The 20,408-nt window shown below is 52.9% G+C and overlaps 1 protein-coding gene across 1 annotated transcript in view; it reads left to right on the forward strand.

Annotated features, from left to right (window-relative positions):
- TBC1D9B (TBC1 domain family member 9B) overlaps positions 1-16,765 on the forward strand; it is a 41,301-nt gene extending 24,536 nt beyond the window's left edge. The window contains exons 8-21 of the mRNA XM_081137072.1: positions 219-380; positions 691-841; positions 1,306-1,520; positions 3,048-3,165; positions 4,079-4,364; positions 5,903-6,032; positions 6,149-6,247; positions 6,951-7,019; positions 7,930-8,173; positions 8,460-8,525; positions 9,608-9,679; positions 11,755-11,817; positions 12,389-12,495; positions 13,533-16,765. Coding sequence (XP_080993198.1) covers positions 219-380; positions 691-841; positions 1,306-1,520; positions 3,048-3,165; positions 4,079-4,364; positions 5,903-6,032; positions 6,149-6,247; positions 6,951-7,019; positions 7,930-8,173; positions 8,460-8,525; positions 9,608-9,679; positions 11,755-11,817; positions 12,389-12,495; positions 13,533-14,264 — 2,514 coding nt within the window. The 3' untranslated portion in view covers positions 14,265-16,765. The remainder of the gene's footprint in view (positions 1-218; positions 381-690; positions 842-1,305; positions 1,521-3,047; positions 3,166-4,078; positions 4,365-5,902; positions 6,033-6,148; positions 6,248-6,950; positions 7,020-7,929; positions 8,174-8,459; positions 8,526-9,607; positions 9,680-11,754; positions 11,818-12,388; positions 12,496-13,532) is intronic.
- Positions 16,766-20,408: the final 3,643 nt, after the last annotated feature.

A 20,408-nucleotide genomic window follows, 5' to 3' on the forward strand; every position in this document is an offset into this window, starting at 1 on the left:
GGACCAGAACCATCCCAGTGAAAGGCCAGCCAGCGTGGGTGAGCTTGGTGGAGGAAGACAGTTTAGGTGTCTGGTGAGGTGGTGGGCCAGGCCCAAGGGTAGCCTCCTGCTCGTCTAGACCAAGTGCTGCCCACCCCATGTGCCCCCTGCAGGCAGTGACTGAGTGCACATAGGAGGTCTGCAGGCTCAGTGTTCTCCCTCTGTGTTGTACTTTCCAGTCTTCGCAAGCTCCTCAGGAGGCGTCAGAGCAACCCGCCAGCCCCACCTCACCCTGTGGTGGCCTCCAGAACTCCCTTGCACAGGAGGCTCCAACTGCTTCCCAGGGCCTGCTCAAACTCTTCCAGAGAAATGCACCGATGGAGGACCTGGGGGCCAAGGGGGTAAGCCCAGAGCATGGGCTCCATTGCTGTGCTAGGCCCACACAATGGGGGGGCAGGGCCAACCTGCGGCTATGCCCATCACAGGCAGTGTCGTGGATATGGGCCTCAGGTCTCTGCAGGGAGGACCATATGCCTGCCACCTGAGGCTGGGGCTGTGCTCAGCCCAGCCTGAGCCGGTGGCATTTTTACTGTGAGCCCTTGGAAACCTGAGATACCCTGTCAGCATGCTAGATGGGGGAGGAAGGCAGGAGAGCCACCTGGGTCCCAGCACCCCGGGTCACACCAACAGGCTCCTCGATGCTTCCCCCAGGCCAAGGAGAAGATGAAGGAGGAGTCTTGGAACATCCACTTCTTTGAGTATGGGCGCGGTATGTGCATGTACCGCACGGCCAAGACGCGGGAGCTGGTGCTGAAGGGCATTCCCGAGGGCCTCCGTGGGGAACTCTGGCTCCTCTTCTCTGGTGAGCTGCCCTGCTGACCCCAGCTGGCCTGAGTTGGCCAGGCAGGAGCTGCCAGACCTTTGCAGGGTGGAAGTGGGACTCCGCTGTGAGGGGCCTTGCTCGGGCCCACGCCAGGAGGGGTCCTGGGGAGCAGACACCAAGGGTGGGCCCCCGTTGCCGGGGTGGCACCTTTCTACCTGCAGTGGGACATGAGCAGGCCTTCTTTCCTTGGGACATGCTCTGACAACATTCACACCCTTGGCCACTTGGACAGTTTCAGGAGGAATGGGTATCAGCCATTAGAACTTGGGTGGGGTGACCCCTCCAAGGAGCAGTCATGCGATTACCTTTGCCTCACACTATATGACTGATCCCAAAGTTCCATTTCTCTGTGGTACATTGTCATCTCCAACCTGCCCTGTCATTGTCCCTAAAGTCCCAGGGGAGGAGGAGGAGAGAGACAGCTGCCGGCTTTGTCTCCACAGGGGCCTGGAATGAGATGGTGACTCACCCTGGCTACTATGCTGAACTGGTGGAGAAGTCCACAGGGAAGTACAGCCTGGCCACGGAGGAGATTGAGCGAGACCTCCACCGCTCCATGCCTGAGCACCCTGCCTTCCAGAACGAGCTCGGGATCGCCGCACTGCGGCGGGTGCTGACTGCCTATGCTTTCCGGAACCCTACCATTGGCTACTGCCAGGTAAGGAGCTTACCTGGGCCCCGGAGACAGCATCGCTCACCAGAGGTTCATGGAAGCAGGTCCCCATGGCCCTGGGCCTGAGTGATGGCCTCACATACCTTCAACTGTGCCCTGTTTCCCCAGAAAATTTCTGACCACAGAAAAAGGGGTAATTAAAAACAATATTAATTGCTCACCTTGTCCCCATGCTATATATTGTTAGCTTCTGTGCGCTTCTGGTATGGTTCCTGGAGACATCTGATTATTTTGTGTGTGTGATAAAATACTTATAACAAAATTTACCGTCTTCACCATTTTGAAGTGTACAGTTCTGTGGCATTAAATATACCTTTGTGCAGCCATCACTACCATCCATCTCCAGAACTCTTTCATCTTGTAAAACTGGCACTCTGTCCGCATTAAACAATTCCCCTAATTACCCTGGCAGCCACCATTCTACTTTCTGTCTCTGTGAACCAGACTACTCTAGGAACTTCAGCTAAGTGGACTCATAGAGTATTTGTCCTTTTGGGACTGGCTCATTTCATTAGCATAATGTCATCAAGGTTCATCCATGTTGTAGCAGGTGTCAGAATTTCCTGCCTTTTTAAGGCTGAGTAATATTCCATCGCATGTATATACCACATTTTGTTAATCTATTTATCTGTGGGTGGACACTTGGGTTCCTTCACCTTTTGGCTGTTGTGAGTATGCTGCTACCCTGGGTGCACAGTATCTGTTCCAGCCCCTGCTTTCAGTTATTTTGTTTCTATACCCAGAAGTGGAAGTGCTAGTCATAAAGTAATTCTGTATTTAATTTTTTAAGGAATTGCCGTAGCATTTTCCACAGAAACTGCACCATTTTACATTCCCACCAGCCGTGCACAAGGCTTCCAGTTTCTCCACATCCTCACCAACCCTTGTTGTTTTCTGTTTTTGATAACAGCCATCCTAATGGTGTGAGGTGTCATCTCATTGCAGTTTTGATTTGCATTTCTGGCATCATTTCATTGTAAATCTAATGGGCATTTTTCTGGCCAGGTCAAATTGCTTTCTGTTTCCCGAAGTTTCCTCCTCGACTTCAGAAAAGCAGGCCAACTCCCCCAAAATCACTTTCTGTAGGGCCCGTGTTCTGCATGACATCCTGCCAGTGTGTGGCAAGCCAGTGTGCTAGCTTTAAACAATTTTTAAGCTGTGCTGGGTCCCAGTCTTGCCATAGTCTCCTTGTGGCCATATAGCCTCGCACACAGCTCACTTACACATCTTCCTATGCCCGTGTCACGCCTCTGACACCAGCTACCACTCCAAAGTGCTGTGTGTTCATGTCTGCCTTCTCAGTTTTCCAAATGCCTGCTGGCCCAATGAGGGACTTGGCTAACTGTTTCTGTCAAATTGACTTTATGCAAATTGCTTCTTTGACAAATTACATGGAGCTCGGTGGGATGGTTTGTTGTTGCCGGACTTGCTTGTAGAGCGAAACCCTTTAAGGGAGTGGACAGTTTTCTGTGGTGTCCAGCTCCAGAGCCTCCCTCATCTCTATGCCCACAGGCCATGAACATCGTCACCTCAGTACTCCTGCTCTATGGCAGCGAGGAGGAGGCTTTCTGGCTGCTGGTGGCCCTCTGCGAGCGAATGCTGCCTGACTACTACAACACCAGGGTGGTGGGTGAGTGTCTGCTGCCTGGTGGCTCTCAGTGAGGGCCTCCCTGGGTCTGACTCCCTGCCCAGCATGTCCCGCATGTGAGCCCTCAGAGGCCTCACAGCCATGCTGCAGGCTGGAGGCAGCCCCAGTACCCACCAGACAAGCTAGGATGCTGCTGAGTGGGGAGCCAGATGCAGGCTGGCACTGGTCTTCTCACCAGACTTCAGTGGATTCCTGAGGAGAGGCTGGCAGGAAGAAAAGATGTTACACATTCGGTGGTTTTTAAAAGTTGACTTGGAGCCTAAATTCCTAAACATCTAACTCTTAAATTTTTTTATTGTAGAAAATTTGCAGCCTCACACTGGAGTATATGGCATACCGTGGACCTGTTACCCAGCCCCACCTCTCATGACTCAGCAGGGGGATCCTGTGTTAGTAGTAGTTAGTACTTGCAAACGTATTTTTTGGTATATAATTACCATAAAATAATTACCATCTGCTCTTTCAAGATGTCTTTTCCCTACTGTCTGTTTTGGGGGTCTCTACTCTTGGGGTCCTTTAGAATCGCACCTGTTCACTAGCTTCAGGGCAGGTACACACAGAAGCCACCAAGGCCACTGTTACTTCTAAGGAGGAATTTGTGTTTCCCCAGGAAAAGAAACAACAACAGTATAATGGAAGAAATCATTCTTTGAAACCCCCAAATAAATGTGTAACATCTTCTCTTCCTGCCAGCCACTCCTAGGAAGTCCACAGGAAACCTGAGGAGACACCCAGGGCTAGCCTGCACTCGGCTGTCCACTCTGCAGCCTTGTAGGCAGAGCTGGCCAGGGACCCTTGGGCTTCCTGCACCTCTGCACCTCAGGCCCTGGGGCCCACACCGGCCACCAGAGCCAGTGGGCAGGACTCACCATACACCTCCTCGTGTTCTCACTAGGGGCCCTGGTGGACCAAGGAATCTTCGAAGAGCTCACGAGAGACTTCCTGCCCCAGCTCTCTGAGAAGATGCAGGATCTCGGAGTAATCGCCAGCATCTCGCTCTCCTGGTTCCTCACCCTCTTCCTCAGCGTCATGCCCTTCGAGAGCGCTGTGGTCATTGTCGACTGCTTCTTCTACGAGGGCATCAAGGTGGTCCTGCAAGTGGCCTTGGCCATCCTGGATGCCAACATGGAGCAGCTGCTCAGCTGCAGCGACGAGGGTGAAGCCATGACCGTCCTGGGCAGGTGACTGAATGGCCTCCCTCCTCCTGCCAGAGAGCCCGACCCTGCATCAGCCCTGGGTGCTCCTCGGTCAGCATTCAGTGGCCATGTCCAGCAAGAGCCCAGCCAGGGCTAGAGTCAGGGACACTCCAAGAGGCAGGATGGAGCCTTCTCTCTGGTAGGAAACAAATGGCACAGGAGTAGTGATCACCACTTGGAGAAGATAAAACGAGTCAGCCCAAGCATGCTGGGCTGGAGGGCCTATTGGGTAGGAGGCAACGGGAGGAACTGGGCCGCCTGCTCGTGCCTTCCTTAGCCCAGCAGCATCACTCACTCCCATCACCCAGACTAAGGGCCCACGCTGGGCCTGCTGTGACTGCTGAAAGGTGGTCCTGGCATCCTCCCCTCCAGTCCCCATATTTTGCCCTCATAGACCCTCTGGAGGATCCAGCCCCTCCCTCCAGGCCCACAGTGCTCCTGCCCTAGGCCCTAGGCCTGCTTCATTATGGTTCTCCCTGCTCCCCTCTCACCCACCAGCATCCCACAGGGATCTTTCTGATCAGAATCTTACCATTTCTCCCTGGGACATGGTGACTCCCCTACCACTTGTGGTTCTCTGTACAAAGGAGCTGAGTCCTCCAGCCTGGCCTTCATGCCCCTTACATCCAGTCCCCTCCTTGCCTCATTCTGGCCCAGACCCTGAGCTCTGTACAGTCCTGCTGACCATGTGTGTGTACTTGTCTGGCCTGGAATCCCAGCTTCCCAGGACATCCTGGGTCACTGCCACTTGCCTGTTGAGCCAACCCAGGTGCTGTGGAAGCCTGCAGGGTTCCTGTTCTGGCAGGGTTGTCGCTTCCCTTCCCTGGGCTGTATGAGTTCTTTGTTCACAGTGATGTCAGGAGGCTCAGCCAGTGGTCAGAGTCTGAGACTGGTTCTCATGCCTGTCACACCAGAAACATCAGGCCCCTCCGTAGAGACAGGAACCTGTGGGTGTAGGAGATCAGCCACCCTCTCCCATCTGAGTGTCAGGCCCAACCCAGAGAGCCTAGAAAGGCCTGAGGTCCTGGCTGGCCAAAGTCAAGCCCTGTCTGAGGCTCTGTCCCCGGGATAGCACACCCCAAAGACACCTCCACAGCTGGAGTCCTCCTGCATTTCTCATGGGTCACTCCTTTGGTCCCTGATTCTTCCTGGCCAGGGAGTCCCCATGTCCCCAAGGACTCAGTAGAGGGAGGGAGCACATCCTTCCAACTGGGACAAAGCTTTCTCCTGGTATGTTAGGGTCTGGGCTTATAAAGGGTCTTGCCCATGGGACCCCCAGAGGGCAGTCTTGCTTCCTCAGGCCTTGAGGGGGCAAGGCCTTCTCTCCACTATTCCCAGGGGGAAAACTGATTTGCCAGGGCTCATCTCCCACCCCTACCCCCCTGGAGGACACCCAGCCCTCTGCAGGCTCCCTCCTTAATTGGGAGGCTCTGCAAATTAGGTCCTTCCACAGAACTTAGCAGTGGGTAAGAGGCCCCTATCACCTGTTAGTGGCCTAAACTTCTGTCCTTTAATCCCTCCAGATACCTGGATAATGTGGTCAATAAGCAGAGTGTTTCTCCACCTATCCCTCACCTCCACGCCCTGCTGACCAGTGGAGATGACCCTCCTGAAGAGGTGGACATCTTTGATCTCCTCAAAGTGTCATATGAGGTCAGCCCTCACCGGGGATGTTTGGCCAGGCCATTCGATTTAGTGCACGTGGGTGCAGGTAGCCTTGGCAGTGGCAGCCCCCTGCGTTGTCTCACTGAATCACCTTTGGCCTGCAGAAATTCAGCAGCCTGAGGGCCGACGACATTGAACAGATGAGGTTTAAACAGAGGCTGAAAGTGATCCAGTCCTTGGAGGATACGGCCAAGAGAAGTGTGGTATGATGGCCCCAGGTTGCCGGTGGGGGCAAAGGTGGGGTGGTAACCCAGGTAGGCTGCTCCTGCCATGCTGTCTTCAGACCTCCCCTCAGAGCTGGGCAGGCGCAGAGGTACCTAGTGCTGCCTCATGTGGGACTGGCATCAGGAGTGCAGGTGCCAGTCACTGTTTTCTGCTCATGGCTGGTCACTGGGAAACGTACATGATGCCCCAGTGTCTACAGGCCAAACACGAGCTTGCTGTGTGCTGAGCCTTCTGCCTGCCAGTTTCCCTGCCTCTGGGTAGTGACACTCAGTCACCCTCCACCCAACCAGTCCACCAACCTCTGCTGTAAGCCTTTGTCCCCCTCATCTCTGGAGGGAGAATTTACTGAGAAATTCTAGGACACTTTCCAAAGAGCCAGTGACCCAGACAGCAGCCACGAGATGCCTGCCCCTCACCTCTGTCCTTGACCTGGCTTTCAGGACAGAAAACCCCCAGTGCTCCCCAAGGGAGTGCGAACTGAGTGGCAGATGGGTGTCGAGGGAAGCAAGTGGACCACACCCTTTCCTGAAAGGACTGCCCACCCGTGCTTGACTAGTGGGCAGCACCAAGAGGGTGGTTCTCGCTTTCTTCTTCCATATGGGGGTTCTCTCAGAGCATCTTGCTTCCACCGTAGCAGGTACTTGAGAATCTCTCACTATGTTCATTTCTCTTTCCTTCTAGGTCCGGGCTATACCTGGGGACATTGGTTTCTCAGTTGAAGAGCTGGAGGACCTTTACATGGTGTTCAAGGTGGGCAGCGCCAGCACCCCCTCCTTGTCCCCTGAATGCATCCGCAGTGCAGCAGCCTCCTGCCAGAAGAGAAGTAGATTTAAAAAACACCCTCAGATGTAGTTACCACAAAGCTCATGTGGTAGCCTTTCACCCTTAGAGTTTAGGCAGGACGTTACCTAAGCATCAGGAATCCACACAGGTCAGTTTATGCAGAAGAGCCACAGGACTATTTTGGTTCTGATTAATGCCCAGGAAGGCACAGCTTCAAGTGTGCTGGGTCCAGGTGCCGCACGTGCTGTCAGGCTCTCTGTCTCTGATATTGCTTGAACTTCTCTTCCTGCAGAGTGGCAGGGCTGTCAGCAGCAGCTCCAGGTCACCCTGTCCTCTCAGTAACCCCGGTGGAAAGAAGATTTTTCTTTCTGAGTGGTTTTCTCTAAAGGCTCAAGGTGCTGTGACTATAGGGAGTGTTTGTCGCTGGGCCAAAGCGGCCATATGCCTACCCCATTGCTTGATGGTGGGATAGAGGGGCTTTTCAAGAAAATTTCAGGTGTTGTTAACAGAAGAAGGGAACAGGGTGCTGAAGAGTGGGCACAAACAGCAAAGGCCACACTGGTTAGTTCTGGTCACTTCCAACCTGCCCCCCCTAGCTTCCTCTGGTTCAGCCCCTGCTGTACTGTGGCCTTAGGGTCAGAACAGTCCAGCGCTGCCCTTTGCCTGCCATGGGGCGCTGTGACCTGTCCCAGCTCTGTCCCAGCTCCCACACCTGTGAACAAGGGCTGGTGCTTCCAGCTCGAGAGGTCTTGTGAGGCTGAGTCTGTCTCAGTGCTCACCACTCGTGTCTCTGCAACCCTGGATGGAGGAGGAGGGTGGGCACATGGACCAGCCTGGTGGTCCTTACCCCCATCTCACCAGGCTGTACTCCCTACAGGCCAAGCACCTGGCGAGTCAGTACTGGGGGAGCAGCAGCAGGCCCACAGCCGTGCGTCGGGACCCCAGCCTGCCCTACCTGGAGCAGTACCGCATTGACGCCAGCCAGTTCCAGGAACTCTTTGCCAGCCTGACGCCCTGGGCCTGCGGTGCCCATACTCCTGTGCTAGCAGGACGCATGTTCCGGCTCCTGGACAGAAACAAGGACTCGCTGATCAACTTCAAGGAATTCGTGACGGGAATGAGTGAGTGGCTCCAGGGCTGTTTTCAACTGGAGACATGGGAGCCCAGTGGGGTTTCATCGTCCCTCAGACTGGTGCTGCCCACTGCTGGGTCTGTGGGCCCCAGAGAAAGGTGAAGCTCAGGGGAGATCAAGAGGCCCAGGCCCACTCCCCGGGCCCCTCCCAGAGGGAGTCATCTGTGAGGAGGGGCCCAGTAGAACCTGCTGGAAGGAGAAGTGTGCAAAGGAGGGTCAGCGTAGAATTGGAAGCCCTCTTGTCAGCACACCTCTCTTCTGGCCTTCCTCTACAGGTGGGATGTACCACGGGGACCTGACAGACAAGCTCAAGGTGCTCTACAAGCTGCACTTGCCCCCAGGTGAGAGCCTTCCTCCCACTCCCGAGTAAGGGGCAGTCACCTGTCCAGAGCTGGCCCTGCAGCATCCAAAGCACAGGCCTCTGGGGGAGCGGCAAACATAGTGGGGGCTCCCCCTCCCCAGGAGCTAGTGCTGAGGCACAGCCCAGTCTTGGTCTGAGAGCAGGGCTCTGACCTGGGAGTTTAGCAAGAGTTCTTCAAGGTGGCGTCCCTGAGAACTGTACTGGCCCCAAGCACTCTGCTCTGGGTGGAGCTGCCCTCCTTGCTATTGGCCACACCCAGTATCAGCAACTGTCTAGGAGTGACTTTTGAAATACTGGTGCCACATTCATCCCCAGAGGCTGTCACTTCCCTGGTCTGGGGCTTAGCCCAGATGGGTAGTTTTAAAGATTGTTCTGTGCAGCCAGAGCTGGCAAGTCCTGCTCTTACCTGTGGCTGGTTTTTCCCTGTAATGTGACAAGCAGCAGTGGCTTCCGGACACCTCCAGGGAAGTTGTTATTGGCCACCAATGATTCTGCTGAGGGAGGGGCCAGGGCTCTCTTTCACTGGGCCAGGAGCCTGCTTTGTCCAGCACTCCAGTGGACCTGGGCCCATGCCCTGCCACCTCCCCGTGTGCCATACACTGTTCAGCCCTCACTGCACTCCCTCCATACATCAGGGAGAATAAGCCCCCTAGAACCATGTAAGTCCCCCAGGGACTGCTTACATTGTCCCCATATGGACAAACGTCCAGGATGCATAAAGTGAGAAGAGCAGGTCACTTGTGCACAAATGGTCCCCGCACGTATGCTGGCAGGAACACAGAGCGTCCCAGGAGATCCTCTGGGCACATTATGGGGAAGGAAGGCTGACCATTCACTGGCCTCCAGCTGCACTGACTGGATTTTTACCTGGGACACCCATTACATTTTCAAACACAAGTAAAAGTCAAGAAAGTAGCAGTAACCAGAATCCAGCTTCATGGTGACTGCATGCTCTATGGCTGGGGGAGCAGGGCACACCTTTGTCCAGGACTCAGGAGGATGGCCATGGTGAGAGTCACATTGTTTCTTCCTGTCCTTGCCCTCCTGTCTTTCTGAGCACAGCCCTGAGCCCAGAGGAGGCTGAGTCAGCCCTGGAAGCAACGCACTATTTCATTGAGGACAGCTCCTCAGAAGGTGAGCACTGCTGGGACAGGCCACCTCAGCCTCACTGGGGCCTACACCGGTGGCCTGCACCCCTGGGGGGTTGGGGAACCTACCTTATTGGGTCACTTGCAGAGGAGGGCACTGCCTCTCTCTGGGTAGACCCCTGGGGTGTTCTCACTCATTTCTCTTGTCTCTGCCTTCCTGGACTCTGGCCCCTCCTTCCCTCCCTCTGCCCTCCACTCTGCCCTCCACTCTCCTTTCCAGCATCTCCTCTGGCCTCCGATCTGGATCTTTACCTGCCCTGGGAGGCTCAAGGTTAGTCCCGGGAGGGAAAGGGCACCCCTCTGCCCTGGGCTTCCTCCAGGCCTTGGGCTCCGTCTTCCTAACAGTTCCCTGCACGGTCAGGAGGCCTGCAAGCTCTTGGTCCCAGGGACGCCTCCTTTGTGGCTAAGTCCTGAGGAGGACCCAGAGCTAAGCACTCCTTGGACTGTGGGAGGAAAGGGGCGGCCTCTGCTTGTCATGGGTAGTCAGTGAGGACACGCAGCATGGTGGGCATTGCGCAGGCACCAGAGCGCCAGCCCCACAGCCATGTGCAAAAAGTATTCTGTTGTCTCATTTATAGGAAAAAAAACAAATGCTATCATTGCAACAGTGTAAAACAGGTGGAGGGTGGTGGGAGGTACTTTCCTTGAAAAATGTTTTTCACAGTCCACACAACTTTTCTGTTAGGGAAAACTATGTTTGTTGAGTACCAGTTAGAAGTCATCCCTGTGCTGCATCTGAAGCCTGTTGGGGGCATTAGTCCAGGGTGGTGGGGCATTCTGGGCCTAGGATTTGGCCATCGAGCTGGTCGTTTATAATACACTTACCAAACAGACCGAAACTGCCCTGTAACTTCTCGGGGGGGGGGGGGGGGGGGGGGCGGGGGAGGGGACATTATACACCAAGGATAATACACCCAACAGAAATTAAAAACAGCGTGTGTCAAGATACCCAGGGCAGCCCTGGCTCGGTGGTTAGAGCGTCAGCCTGTGCACCAAAGGGCTTAGAGTTCAATTCCTGGTCATGGCACTACCTGGGTTGCAGGTTTGATCCCTGGCCCCTGTTGGGGCTCGTTCAGGAGGCAGCCAATAGATGTGTCTCTCTCACATTGATGTCTCTCTCTCTCTTTCCCCCTCTCTCCCCCTTTCTCTCTCTTCCCCTCTCCCTGCCCCCCCCCCACTGTCTTGGGTGAGGATTAACGAAAAGTAAAAATAATTTAAAAATTTAAAAAAAAGACACCCAGGGCAGTCAGCCCTGTTGACCTTGACTGTGAAGTTTGAGGACCTTGATTTCAAGTATACAAACTAAGCAAGCAGATGTACCTCTATCACACCTAGAACCTGGGCAAATGAGTGATGTAGGCTCATCCCTAGCACTTCTGGGAGAGGCCAGGGCCGGGGGGGTCAGAGCCCTGTCCTCAGACACCATGTAGCCCCCAGGCAGTGGGTCTCCATTCCACAGTGAGAAGCCTGAGCCCAGAGGTGCGCCTGTCCTCCCACCACACAGCAGTGCAGGCCATTCAGAGCTGGGAAGCTGCCACCAGCCAGAGGTCCCCCACGGCCCCATTGCCTCAGCGAACAGGACTGGTTCTCCCCCAGTTCAGAGTCACATAGGAAGCACAGGATGTGCCAACTCCAGCAAATGTGTCACACTTGGAAATACAGAGCCGAGCAGTATTTAAAACTTCACCCTCAGTTGGTGTGGCGGTGGAAGGTTGAATTGCTAATTAGTATCACATCCTGCAGAGAAATTTCAGCAGAGAAATTAGTTCTTGGATTTTTCTCCATAATGTGCACCACCGTTCACTTAAACACTGAATGATGAGATTTATATTCCTTTGAAAGACAGGAAGTGAGGATGGGGTGGCTCTGGGGTTTAATGGAACCAGGTGGAGAAAGGAGCGACTGCTACAGGGCTGGCCGCAGCCAGTGCAGAGGAGCACAGGACCGGCCACTGGGGCCACATTTGCTTCTGCAGGAGCACATGGACCAGCCCATCACAGACCTCAGTGGTTTGGAGTCCTAACAAAGAATGTTCTCTGTGTTCTTTTCTTGGTCGTCCAGAAGCACTACGGCAAGAAGAGCGAGAGGGAGCTGGAAATGAGGACATCCAAGAAAAAAGAGGAGGTATATACAGGCCAGTCTCTGCTGCTGCTGGTAGAGACCTGGAGCCAGGAGGTCTGGGTGCCTGTCACTTCAGGGAAGCCCCCCCCCCAGGGAAATGGCAAACCCACCCTGACTCCAAGGCTCTCCCTGTGGAAAGGGTGAGGCCATGAGGCGCATGTGGCCCATCAGCTGCCACGGGAGGCCCTGCACACATCAGCTCCAGACTTGAATCTTCTTGTAGCTTAGAACACCCCAGCTGCCGCCATCTCCCTCTCAGGGTGCCTGCTTTCTGCCAGGGCTGTTCTCATGCCACCTTATTCCAGCCTCCCCGGGGTTCTATCACCATTGTGGGGAAAGCAGGTTGGCTCATCTTTATCAGTTTAGGTCAAACCTACTTTAGCATAACTCAGGAGATCCATGGGTGTTCTGGGGGTGTTCTTTCACCACCTCCCCAAATGCTGGGATGTTTTATAAAAGGACCCAGGTAACTCCATGCCAGACCACACCCTAACCCACTCATTCCCTGCTACTAGCCCCAGCCCTCTTTCTATCATGTGATACATGGAGTTTAATTTCTTCTCCTAACTCACAGAGGAGAAGGGGACCAGCCCTCCCGATTATCGGCACTACCTTCAAATGTGGGCCAAGGAGAAAGAGGTTCAGAAGGAGACCATTAAGGACTTTCCCAAAATGAACCAGGTAGGCCCCACCAGAGCCTGCAAAAGATGCTTGTGGGAATGCTAGCCAAGCTGGGTCCTCCCACCTGGCACCCCAGAGTGGGGGGATTCTCCTGTCTACCTCTAGATCCTGCTAGTCAGTTGACAGGGATGATTCCAGAAAGACAGGAGGCCAGGTGCTTCAGGGCCTTGTTCAGGGCAGTGTCTCATGGTGACAACTTGCTCATATTTACTCAATATCTGTGAACCAGAGAAGCACTGGGGAAGGTTGTCCTCTGACAAGCAGAGGCTTGACACACCACCTTCTACAGGGAGATGGCGTCACAGTGCTCCTCCTGCCAGGTCCACATGAGCGCTCTGCACACACAGGCTCCTTGTTTATTTGCTGGCTTTAGGTTTGAAGCCTGGTGTCTTGGTGAAGGTCTCAAGGCCAGGACCATAGATATGTAACCAAAGGCAGTTCTTGAGCCTGAGCATGGCCCTGCACTGCCCAAAGGAGCACCCTGCAGTCGGAGCGCTCCCACCCGAGGGCTGAAGAGTGGGGCCCCTATGGACTGGGGCTTCGCCCCATTCTCAGGCCAACAGGACTGTATGTGTGATTTCAGGACCTGGAATCAAACCTGTTCACCCCTTTAACTGACCAGGCTGCGCTTGCCTTGTCACCACCCTCTAAAGAGCTTCATCAAGGACAGAGTTGAACTCCCTTGTGATTAAAGATATAAAAAGCTCCAAGTGTCTCCAAAGCACAGTGAAGAAATTCTTGTAGTCACTATCATGATAGAAATAAGTCCATCTCTGCTAACAGAATGGACACAGAAACAGGGAGAGATTCCATACCGTTCTCTGTGGTAGAAGAAGGGCAGATGGGAAATAAATCCCTTCTGAGGCCACCTTTCCCTCTTTGACCCTCACTGTTCCAGTCTGTGACATAGGCTCGACAACGTGCAGGTGTGGATGTGACTAACAATACAACACCCACGGCAGGTAGATGGCCAGCACTGGCAGTCTGGCCTGTCTTTCACCATCTCCCTGCCCATTTTCTGTGTTTCCCTTTAAAAGGAACAGTTCATTGAGCTGTGCAAGACACTTTACAACATGTTCAGTGAAGACTCCATGGAACAGGACTTGTACCACGCCATTGCCACAGTGGCCAGCCTGCTGCTGCGCATCGGGGAGGTGGGGAAGAGGTTCTCAGCGCAGCCGGGCAGGAAGCCCAGGGACGGTGCCCCCGGGGAGGACCAGCCACCAGCCCCGGACCCCCCTCAGGACCCTGCCCAGGAGCTCCAGCCACCAGCCCCCAATCCCCCTCAGGACCCTACCCAGGAGCTCGAGCCACCAGCTGTGGGCGACCCCCAGGCTAAAGCTGGTGGAGACACCCAACTGAGGAAAGCACCTCAGGAGAGCCAGGTGGTAGGCGAAGGGGGTAGTGGCGAGGGCCTGGGCTCCCCCTCCCAGCGTCTGTCTGATGATGAAACCAAAGATGACATGTCCATGTCCTCCTACTCGGTGGTCAGCACGGGCTCCCTACAGTGTGAAGACTTGGCCGATGACACTGTGCTGGTGGGCGGGGAGGTCCACAGCCCTTCAGCCACCCCCCGCAGTGGGGGCTCTGTCGACACCGACTGGAGCATCTCCTTCGAGCAGATCCTGGCTTCCATCCTGACTGAGTCTGTGCTGGTGAACTTCTTTGAGAAGAGGGTTGACATTGGACTCAAGATCAAGGACCAAAAGAAAGTGGAAAGACAGTTTAGCACCTCCAGTGACCATGAGCATTCTGGGGTTTCTGGCTGAGTACCCCACCAAGTGGAGGCTGACCTCTCTCCTTCCTCTTGGTCTGTTTTCTTCCTAAGGACACACCCTCCCCTTCTCCAAAGAAGCAATGAATTGTAGAGGGAAAGAAGGCTGAATAGCTGCCATTGGGGCCCAGGTAGAGACTCCCACCCCTCTTCTAACCCTGGGCTCAGCGTGCCCTATGGAGTGCCAGAGCCCTCCTGTCTGCCTCTGCTTGCCCAGTGCCTCCCCGCCTGTGCCATAGCCAGGCCACGCCGAGTTCTCCCCCCATAGGAGCTCTCCTGCGGCTGCCTGCTAGGGGCCACTCGGTAGGGGTGGGAGGGAGAGTACCTGAGTGTTGGGCACCAGTGGTAGCTCTCCAGAAGCCCCTGAGCCAGAGCTCTTGGCTGAGGTGCCATACAAACATATTCTAAATGTTCTTTCAGCTCATCCTCACCATTAACCTTAAAAACACATTCCTCAGGTCCTGATGTATTTCCTTGTGTTCATTTCAGTTAGCTAAAAATCACACTGTGCTCAATGCCTTAATAAACCCCTGAAAAACTAAAAACCACACTGTGGCCCTGGCTGGTGTGGCTCAATTGGCTGAGCATTGTCCCGTGCACCAAGAGGTCATCGATGGGTGGTTCAATGCCCGGTCAGGGCACATCACTGGGTTGTGGGCTCGATCCCCAATAGGGAGCATGCAGGAGGCAGCCAATTGATGTTTCTTTCACCCATGTTTCTCTTCCTTCCTCTCCCTTCCTCTAAAATCAATAAAAACATATTTAAAAAACGGAACTACACTGTGTACAGAGCCTGAATGTGGCCCTCGACCCCCGCTTAGGGCTCCTGGCTTCTCCACTTCAGGCTGCCTTCCAGAAGTTCCAGACAGTCCTTACAGGGGTGGGGGTTCAAGGCTCCCAGGGAGAATGGGGACACAAGGGGCTGGTGCAAGCTGAGCAGGGCCTGTGGTGACCTGTGACGGATCCCCGAACTCTGTGCTCCACTGGTGTGAGAAGTCTGGATCTGGGTACAGGAGGTGTGTCCTGTTGGGTTCAGGAAGCAGACTGTGGGGCTACAGGTGACAGGCTGAGCCACAAAGACCCTCTTACTTTGCATCAGGAGCTGACCGTTGGTGTTCAGTGTTTGACACACACACAGGGCAGCTCCTGCTTCTACTAAAAGATGCATTGCTTTTTAAAAATTTAACACTGTAGCTTTATTGAGACATAACTTACTATAAAATTTACTTGTTTTAACTTACAATCAATGATTTTTGGTAAACTTACAGAATTGTGCAGCCGTCACCAGAATGCAGTTTTAGAATTGCATTCCTGCCCATGTGCAGACAACCCCTATTCCTACCCTCATCTCCAGGAAATCACTACTCTACTTGCTGTCCCTAGATTTTTTTTAAATATCTTGTGCTTTTATTTTCTTTTTTAAAAAGTACATTTTATTGATATCCAGAGAGAAAAGAAGGGAGAGGAATAGAAATATCAATGAGAGAAATATCTTAATCATAGATCGGCTGCCTCCTGCATGCCCCCTACTGGGGATTGAGCCTGCACCCTGGGCATGTGCTCTCACTGGGAATCGAACTGGTGACCTCTTGGTTCATGGGTTGATACTCAACCACTGAGCAACACCGGCCAGGCTGTCTCTTTAGATTTTATGCCATTTTAAAAATAACAATCTCTATGATATTACCTTGTTTACAACTTCTAGGTCACAATCTCAATAAATGCAGCAAAACGACATCAGGAAACTGAACAACTGTTTTCTTTCTTAACAAAAAATGTCATTAATTAGGTGGTCCTGGTCATAATGGCAATGGCAGCTGGGTCAATTCCAGCCACAGTTGGTGCAACCTATGTTTAGTGGCACTCACGGTGAGGAAGGCTCAGCTCCCATGTGGAAGGCCCTCACCTACTTGTCAGGCTGCCCAGGGTCGGAGTGAACACGTTGAATATCCTCCTGAAGCCACACTACAGAGACCACAAAAGACCCAAGTTCATCATCTGCCCTCTTATCAGGTCCAAGTCCTTACCCTGGGGAGATGGTAACCACACCCTATCCTGTAACACTCATGTGAATCCACTTCTGACCGGCTATGAAGGTGAGTAAAGAGAACCTGGACCACTTACCCAGTGGGGCCCAGAGCACTAGTTTGGACCATTACTCTGCCCTTGAACCAGAAAAGTGTATAGGACTTTAAGGTGACCTTCTTTCCTTGTCTCAAATGATGACTAGAGTGTCCTGATCTTCCATCCCTTTGCTTATGGCAAGAGATGGCTTGTATAAATAACAGACTGGTCATTTAAAACGTCACTAATTAACCCAGCCAGGCGTGGCTCAGCTGTTGAGCGTCGACCTAGGATCCAGGTGATCAGGGTTCGATTTCCGATCAGGGCACATGCCCAGATTGCAGGTTCAACCAATGACTCTCTCATCATTGATGTTTCTCTCTCTCTCTCTCCCTCTCCTTTCTTCTCTCTGAAATCAATAAAGATATATTTAAAAATAAATAAAACGTCACTAATTAATGTCATTTCCTTACTAGTATTTATACAAGCTGCATGCTTTTCCATAAAGTAATTTCAGACTCATACCAGAAAGACTGTTCTAGGCCATATTAAGATACTATGTACATAAGAATCCCACACAGCAGTTTAAAGTCTTAAATTGATTGGGGTTTGCCAACTCTGCTCCCCTCAATATGGTAAAATGTACAAAAATGTAAACAATAGTACTTTCATCTATTTATCATGCAACCAGGAATGATACTCAAAATGCTTAGCAACAGAACAGTGTCTAAAACTTTCACAGCTAAAAGCTTCTCTAAAAGAAAGGCTGTATTCATCCACATGCCAGCCAGCCAAGGACCGAGTCCTGGGACACGCAGCCTAAACCACCAGCAGCGAGGCTGGATGGAGAAGGCAACATTTTCAGCTTGCTGTAATTTAGGACATCTCAGAACTTTCCTCTTGTCAACAGTAATGTTAAATAAGACATGGATAATACAATGAAAATTTTCATGTATTTTCTGTATATTATATCTTTTTAAACTGCTTACCAAGTCATATAGTGTAATGAACCATTCATCAAGTCTTTCTTAGAATTTTCAAGAAAAAAAATATATGTATGAGTTTTAAAAAGATTACATATTTATTTCAAAAGGAGGAAAAAATACAGAAAAGTAGAAAAACAATTGTCCTAGTCCTTAAGACTACTACTCAGTATTTTGGTGTTTATTTTTTTCTGTATTTATCTTTTTCAAAGTTGAATTCATACCATATTCAAAATTCTGCTCTTCATTATTAAGCATAAAACATTCTTTGCATATGTCTTCTTCTCTCCGCCACAATTGAAACCAGAGCCCTAGCTGGTTTAGCTCAGTGATTAAAGTGTCGGCCCATGGACTGAAGGGTCCTGGGTTCGATTCCAGCCAAGGGCATGTACCTCAGTTGCAGGCTTGATCCCCAGCCCAGGTCAGGGCACATGCTGGAGGCAACCAATCAATGTGTCTCTTTCAGATCGATGTTTCTCTCCCTCTCTCTCTCTTTCTCTCTCCCACTCCCACTCTCTCTGGGGGAAAAAAAAAGCAATGGAAAAAATATTCTCAGGTGAGGATTAAAAAACCAAAGGAAAGCAGAGGTCAACCGAGCCTGGTACTTGTGCTACCTGTCACTACCCAACCAAAAAGCAGAGACGGGGATTGGATTATAAGTGTGTGTTTAATAATATCAGATGCAGGAAATCTGGGAAGGTGACAGGTAAACCCTAACATCCATCTTCCCCTTAAACTTGTTAGGATTAAGATTATATAGGGGAATCAGGAAAGGGGGATGTGGGTAGGGAGTACAGGGGGGTTCAGGTGATTTGCACTCTTGAAATTTGAGTCCCTGAGGGGTCTTGGGTCTGGAATGCCTTCATTACTGGTCCCGGGAACAGGATGGTTGGCGTTCTGAAACCAGTCAAGCAGCGATCGCGATCGGGTAGGCGTCATCCCTGTGTTTCTGAGACCTAATCCATCAGCCTCCGAGTTCCCGGTGGCCAGGAGTGTGAGTTCAGGGCTGTGTTAAAAGTCTCTTTGTGTGTGTTTTTTAATTTAAATATATCTTTATTGATTTCAAAGAGAGGAAGAGGAGAGAGAGAGAGAAACATCAATGATGAGAGAGTCATTGATCGGCTGCCTCCTGCTGGGGATGGAGCCCGAAACCCGGCCATGTGCCCTGACGGGGAATCGAACCTCGATCTCCTGGATCCTAGGTCAATGCTCAACCACTGAGCAACGCCAGCCAGACAAAAGTCTCTTTGTTCTTGCCTGGTCAACTCTGAGAACTGAACAACTCTTAGCCAGAACATAAGGTTAACCATATACAGTTGATTAATCAATTACTTACACATTTTGTTCATAAAAGGGAGGAAAAGGAAAGAGAAAGAGAATTAGACGGAAAAAAAAATAATCACATTTTTATTCTATCCTTGTACCCCTATCACAATAACTCAAATATGTGGAAATAAAGATTCTCCCCAAATGAGAATGGGGACTAGTTACCCAGAGCTGCCATAGAAAAGGAGTCAGTGGGTCTGGCGTGGCTCAGCGGTTGAGCCTCGGTCGACCTAGGATCCAGGCGATCCGGGTTCGATTCCTGGTCAGGGCACATGCCCGGATTGCTGGCTGCAGCCAATCAATGACTCTCTCATCATTGGTGTTTCTATCTCTCTCTCTCCCTCTCCTTTCCTCTCTCTGAAATCAATAAAGATATATTAAAAAAAAAAAAAAAAAGTCAGCCACCGTCACCTGCACTTGGCAGAGCAAAGACAAGCAGAGGCGCGGGAAAGCGTGGTGACAAGCAGGCAGGTCTCAGGGGTGCGGGCGTGGGACGCGGAGGCTGGCTGACGGAGCAGGATGTCTTAGGTGGTTGGCTGGGGAGCATAACTGGCTTCCTCTGGTTTGTCTTGAGCTGGGGAAACCGGCCGTTACCGACCAAGTGCTCGCTGCTGGAGAGGTCGCGGTTTGGCCTCGGGGGCTGGTTACTGCAGCAGCTGTCAGGTGGTCTGGTCACTGTACGTTTGCACAGTCAGACTCAAACATAAATTTTTTAACTTTTTTTCTAACACATGCTACTGTTCAAAATTTGAAAAATATAAAAAAGTTTATTAAAATGTATAAAATCATCCATAACCCTAACCACCCACACCTGGAAATAAATGATGTCTGGTTTTGCACCCCTGGGATTAGGGACACTGGTGCCAGCACTTTCACTTCAAGCGCGCTCCCTGTTGAGAACCTACGTAGTCACCCATGCCGAGCTAGCGCGGGCAACCCTTCTTTGGAACGTTATTTCCATGTTTTCGGTTAAACTTCAGGGAACACTAGTACATAAATAATACACCCGGGCCACTCAGGGTCGTACTGTGGCCGCCAGAGTGCTTCCCATCTCCCGCTCTACGGCGTCCTCGGGAAGGTTCTCCTCCCGCCCTCGTCAGGCCTGGGAGCTGTGCCTGTTGGCAAAGACGGTTTGTGGCATCAGGCGCGTGCCAGTGTCTGGCGGGCTGGCGCCGGGCCTGGTGCTGAGGGGGCGCGGGGGGCCTCGCTGCTCCGCCTCCGGGGGCTGCGCAGGGGCTTCCTGGGGCTGCCGGAGGGGCCGGTTTCCTTCCCAGCGGCCCCGCGGCCGCGCCGCTTCCCCGCGGTTCTCCGCTGTGCGGCCCTCGGGGCTCCGGCTCGAAGGTTAACTGACCACCTCCGCTCAGATGCCCGGCAAATTCTAACCCCGGGCCCCGGAGGTGGCCCGGGTGGGAGGCGCTCTCCCGCTCCCTCTCCGCGCCTTGAAGGAGCCGAAGGAGCGGTGCGGGCGAAGGCCGGACCCGCAGCAGTGGCTGGAGGCCCGGCCCTGGCGACCGCAGTCTTCCCACCGAGCCCACGAGGAAACGCGGGCTCAGGGAGAAGGGAACTGACAGGTCAGGGATGAGACACTAACGCAAACCACAAACTGCGCCCGCCCGGCTACGCCGCAGCGAGTGCGGGCCTGAGTCCTCCCGTCGCTAGGCGCCCAGCGAACGGCCCAGACACGTGGGGGGGCTGCCTGCAGGGGGCGCGCTCGCGCACGGGAGGCGGCGCAGAGGGCTAGAGGGGCCCGAGCGCAGGGCGCACGC

This window comes from Miniopterus schreibersii (assembly GCF_964146895.1).
Source record: "Miniopterus schreibersii genome assembly, chromosome: 4".
NCBI classification, from domain to species: Eukaryota; Metazoa; Chordata; class Mammalia; order Chiroptera; family Miniopteridae; genus Miniopterus; species Miniopterus schreibersii.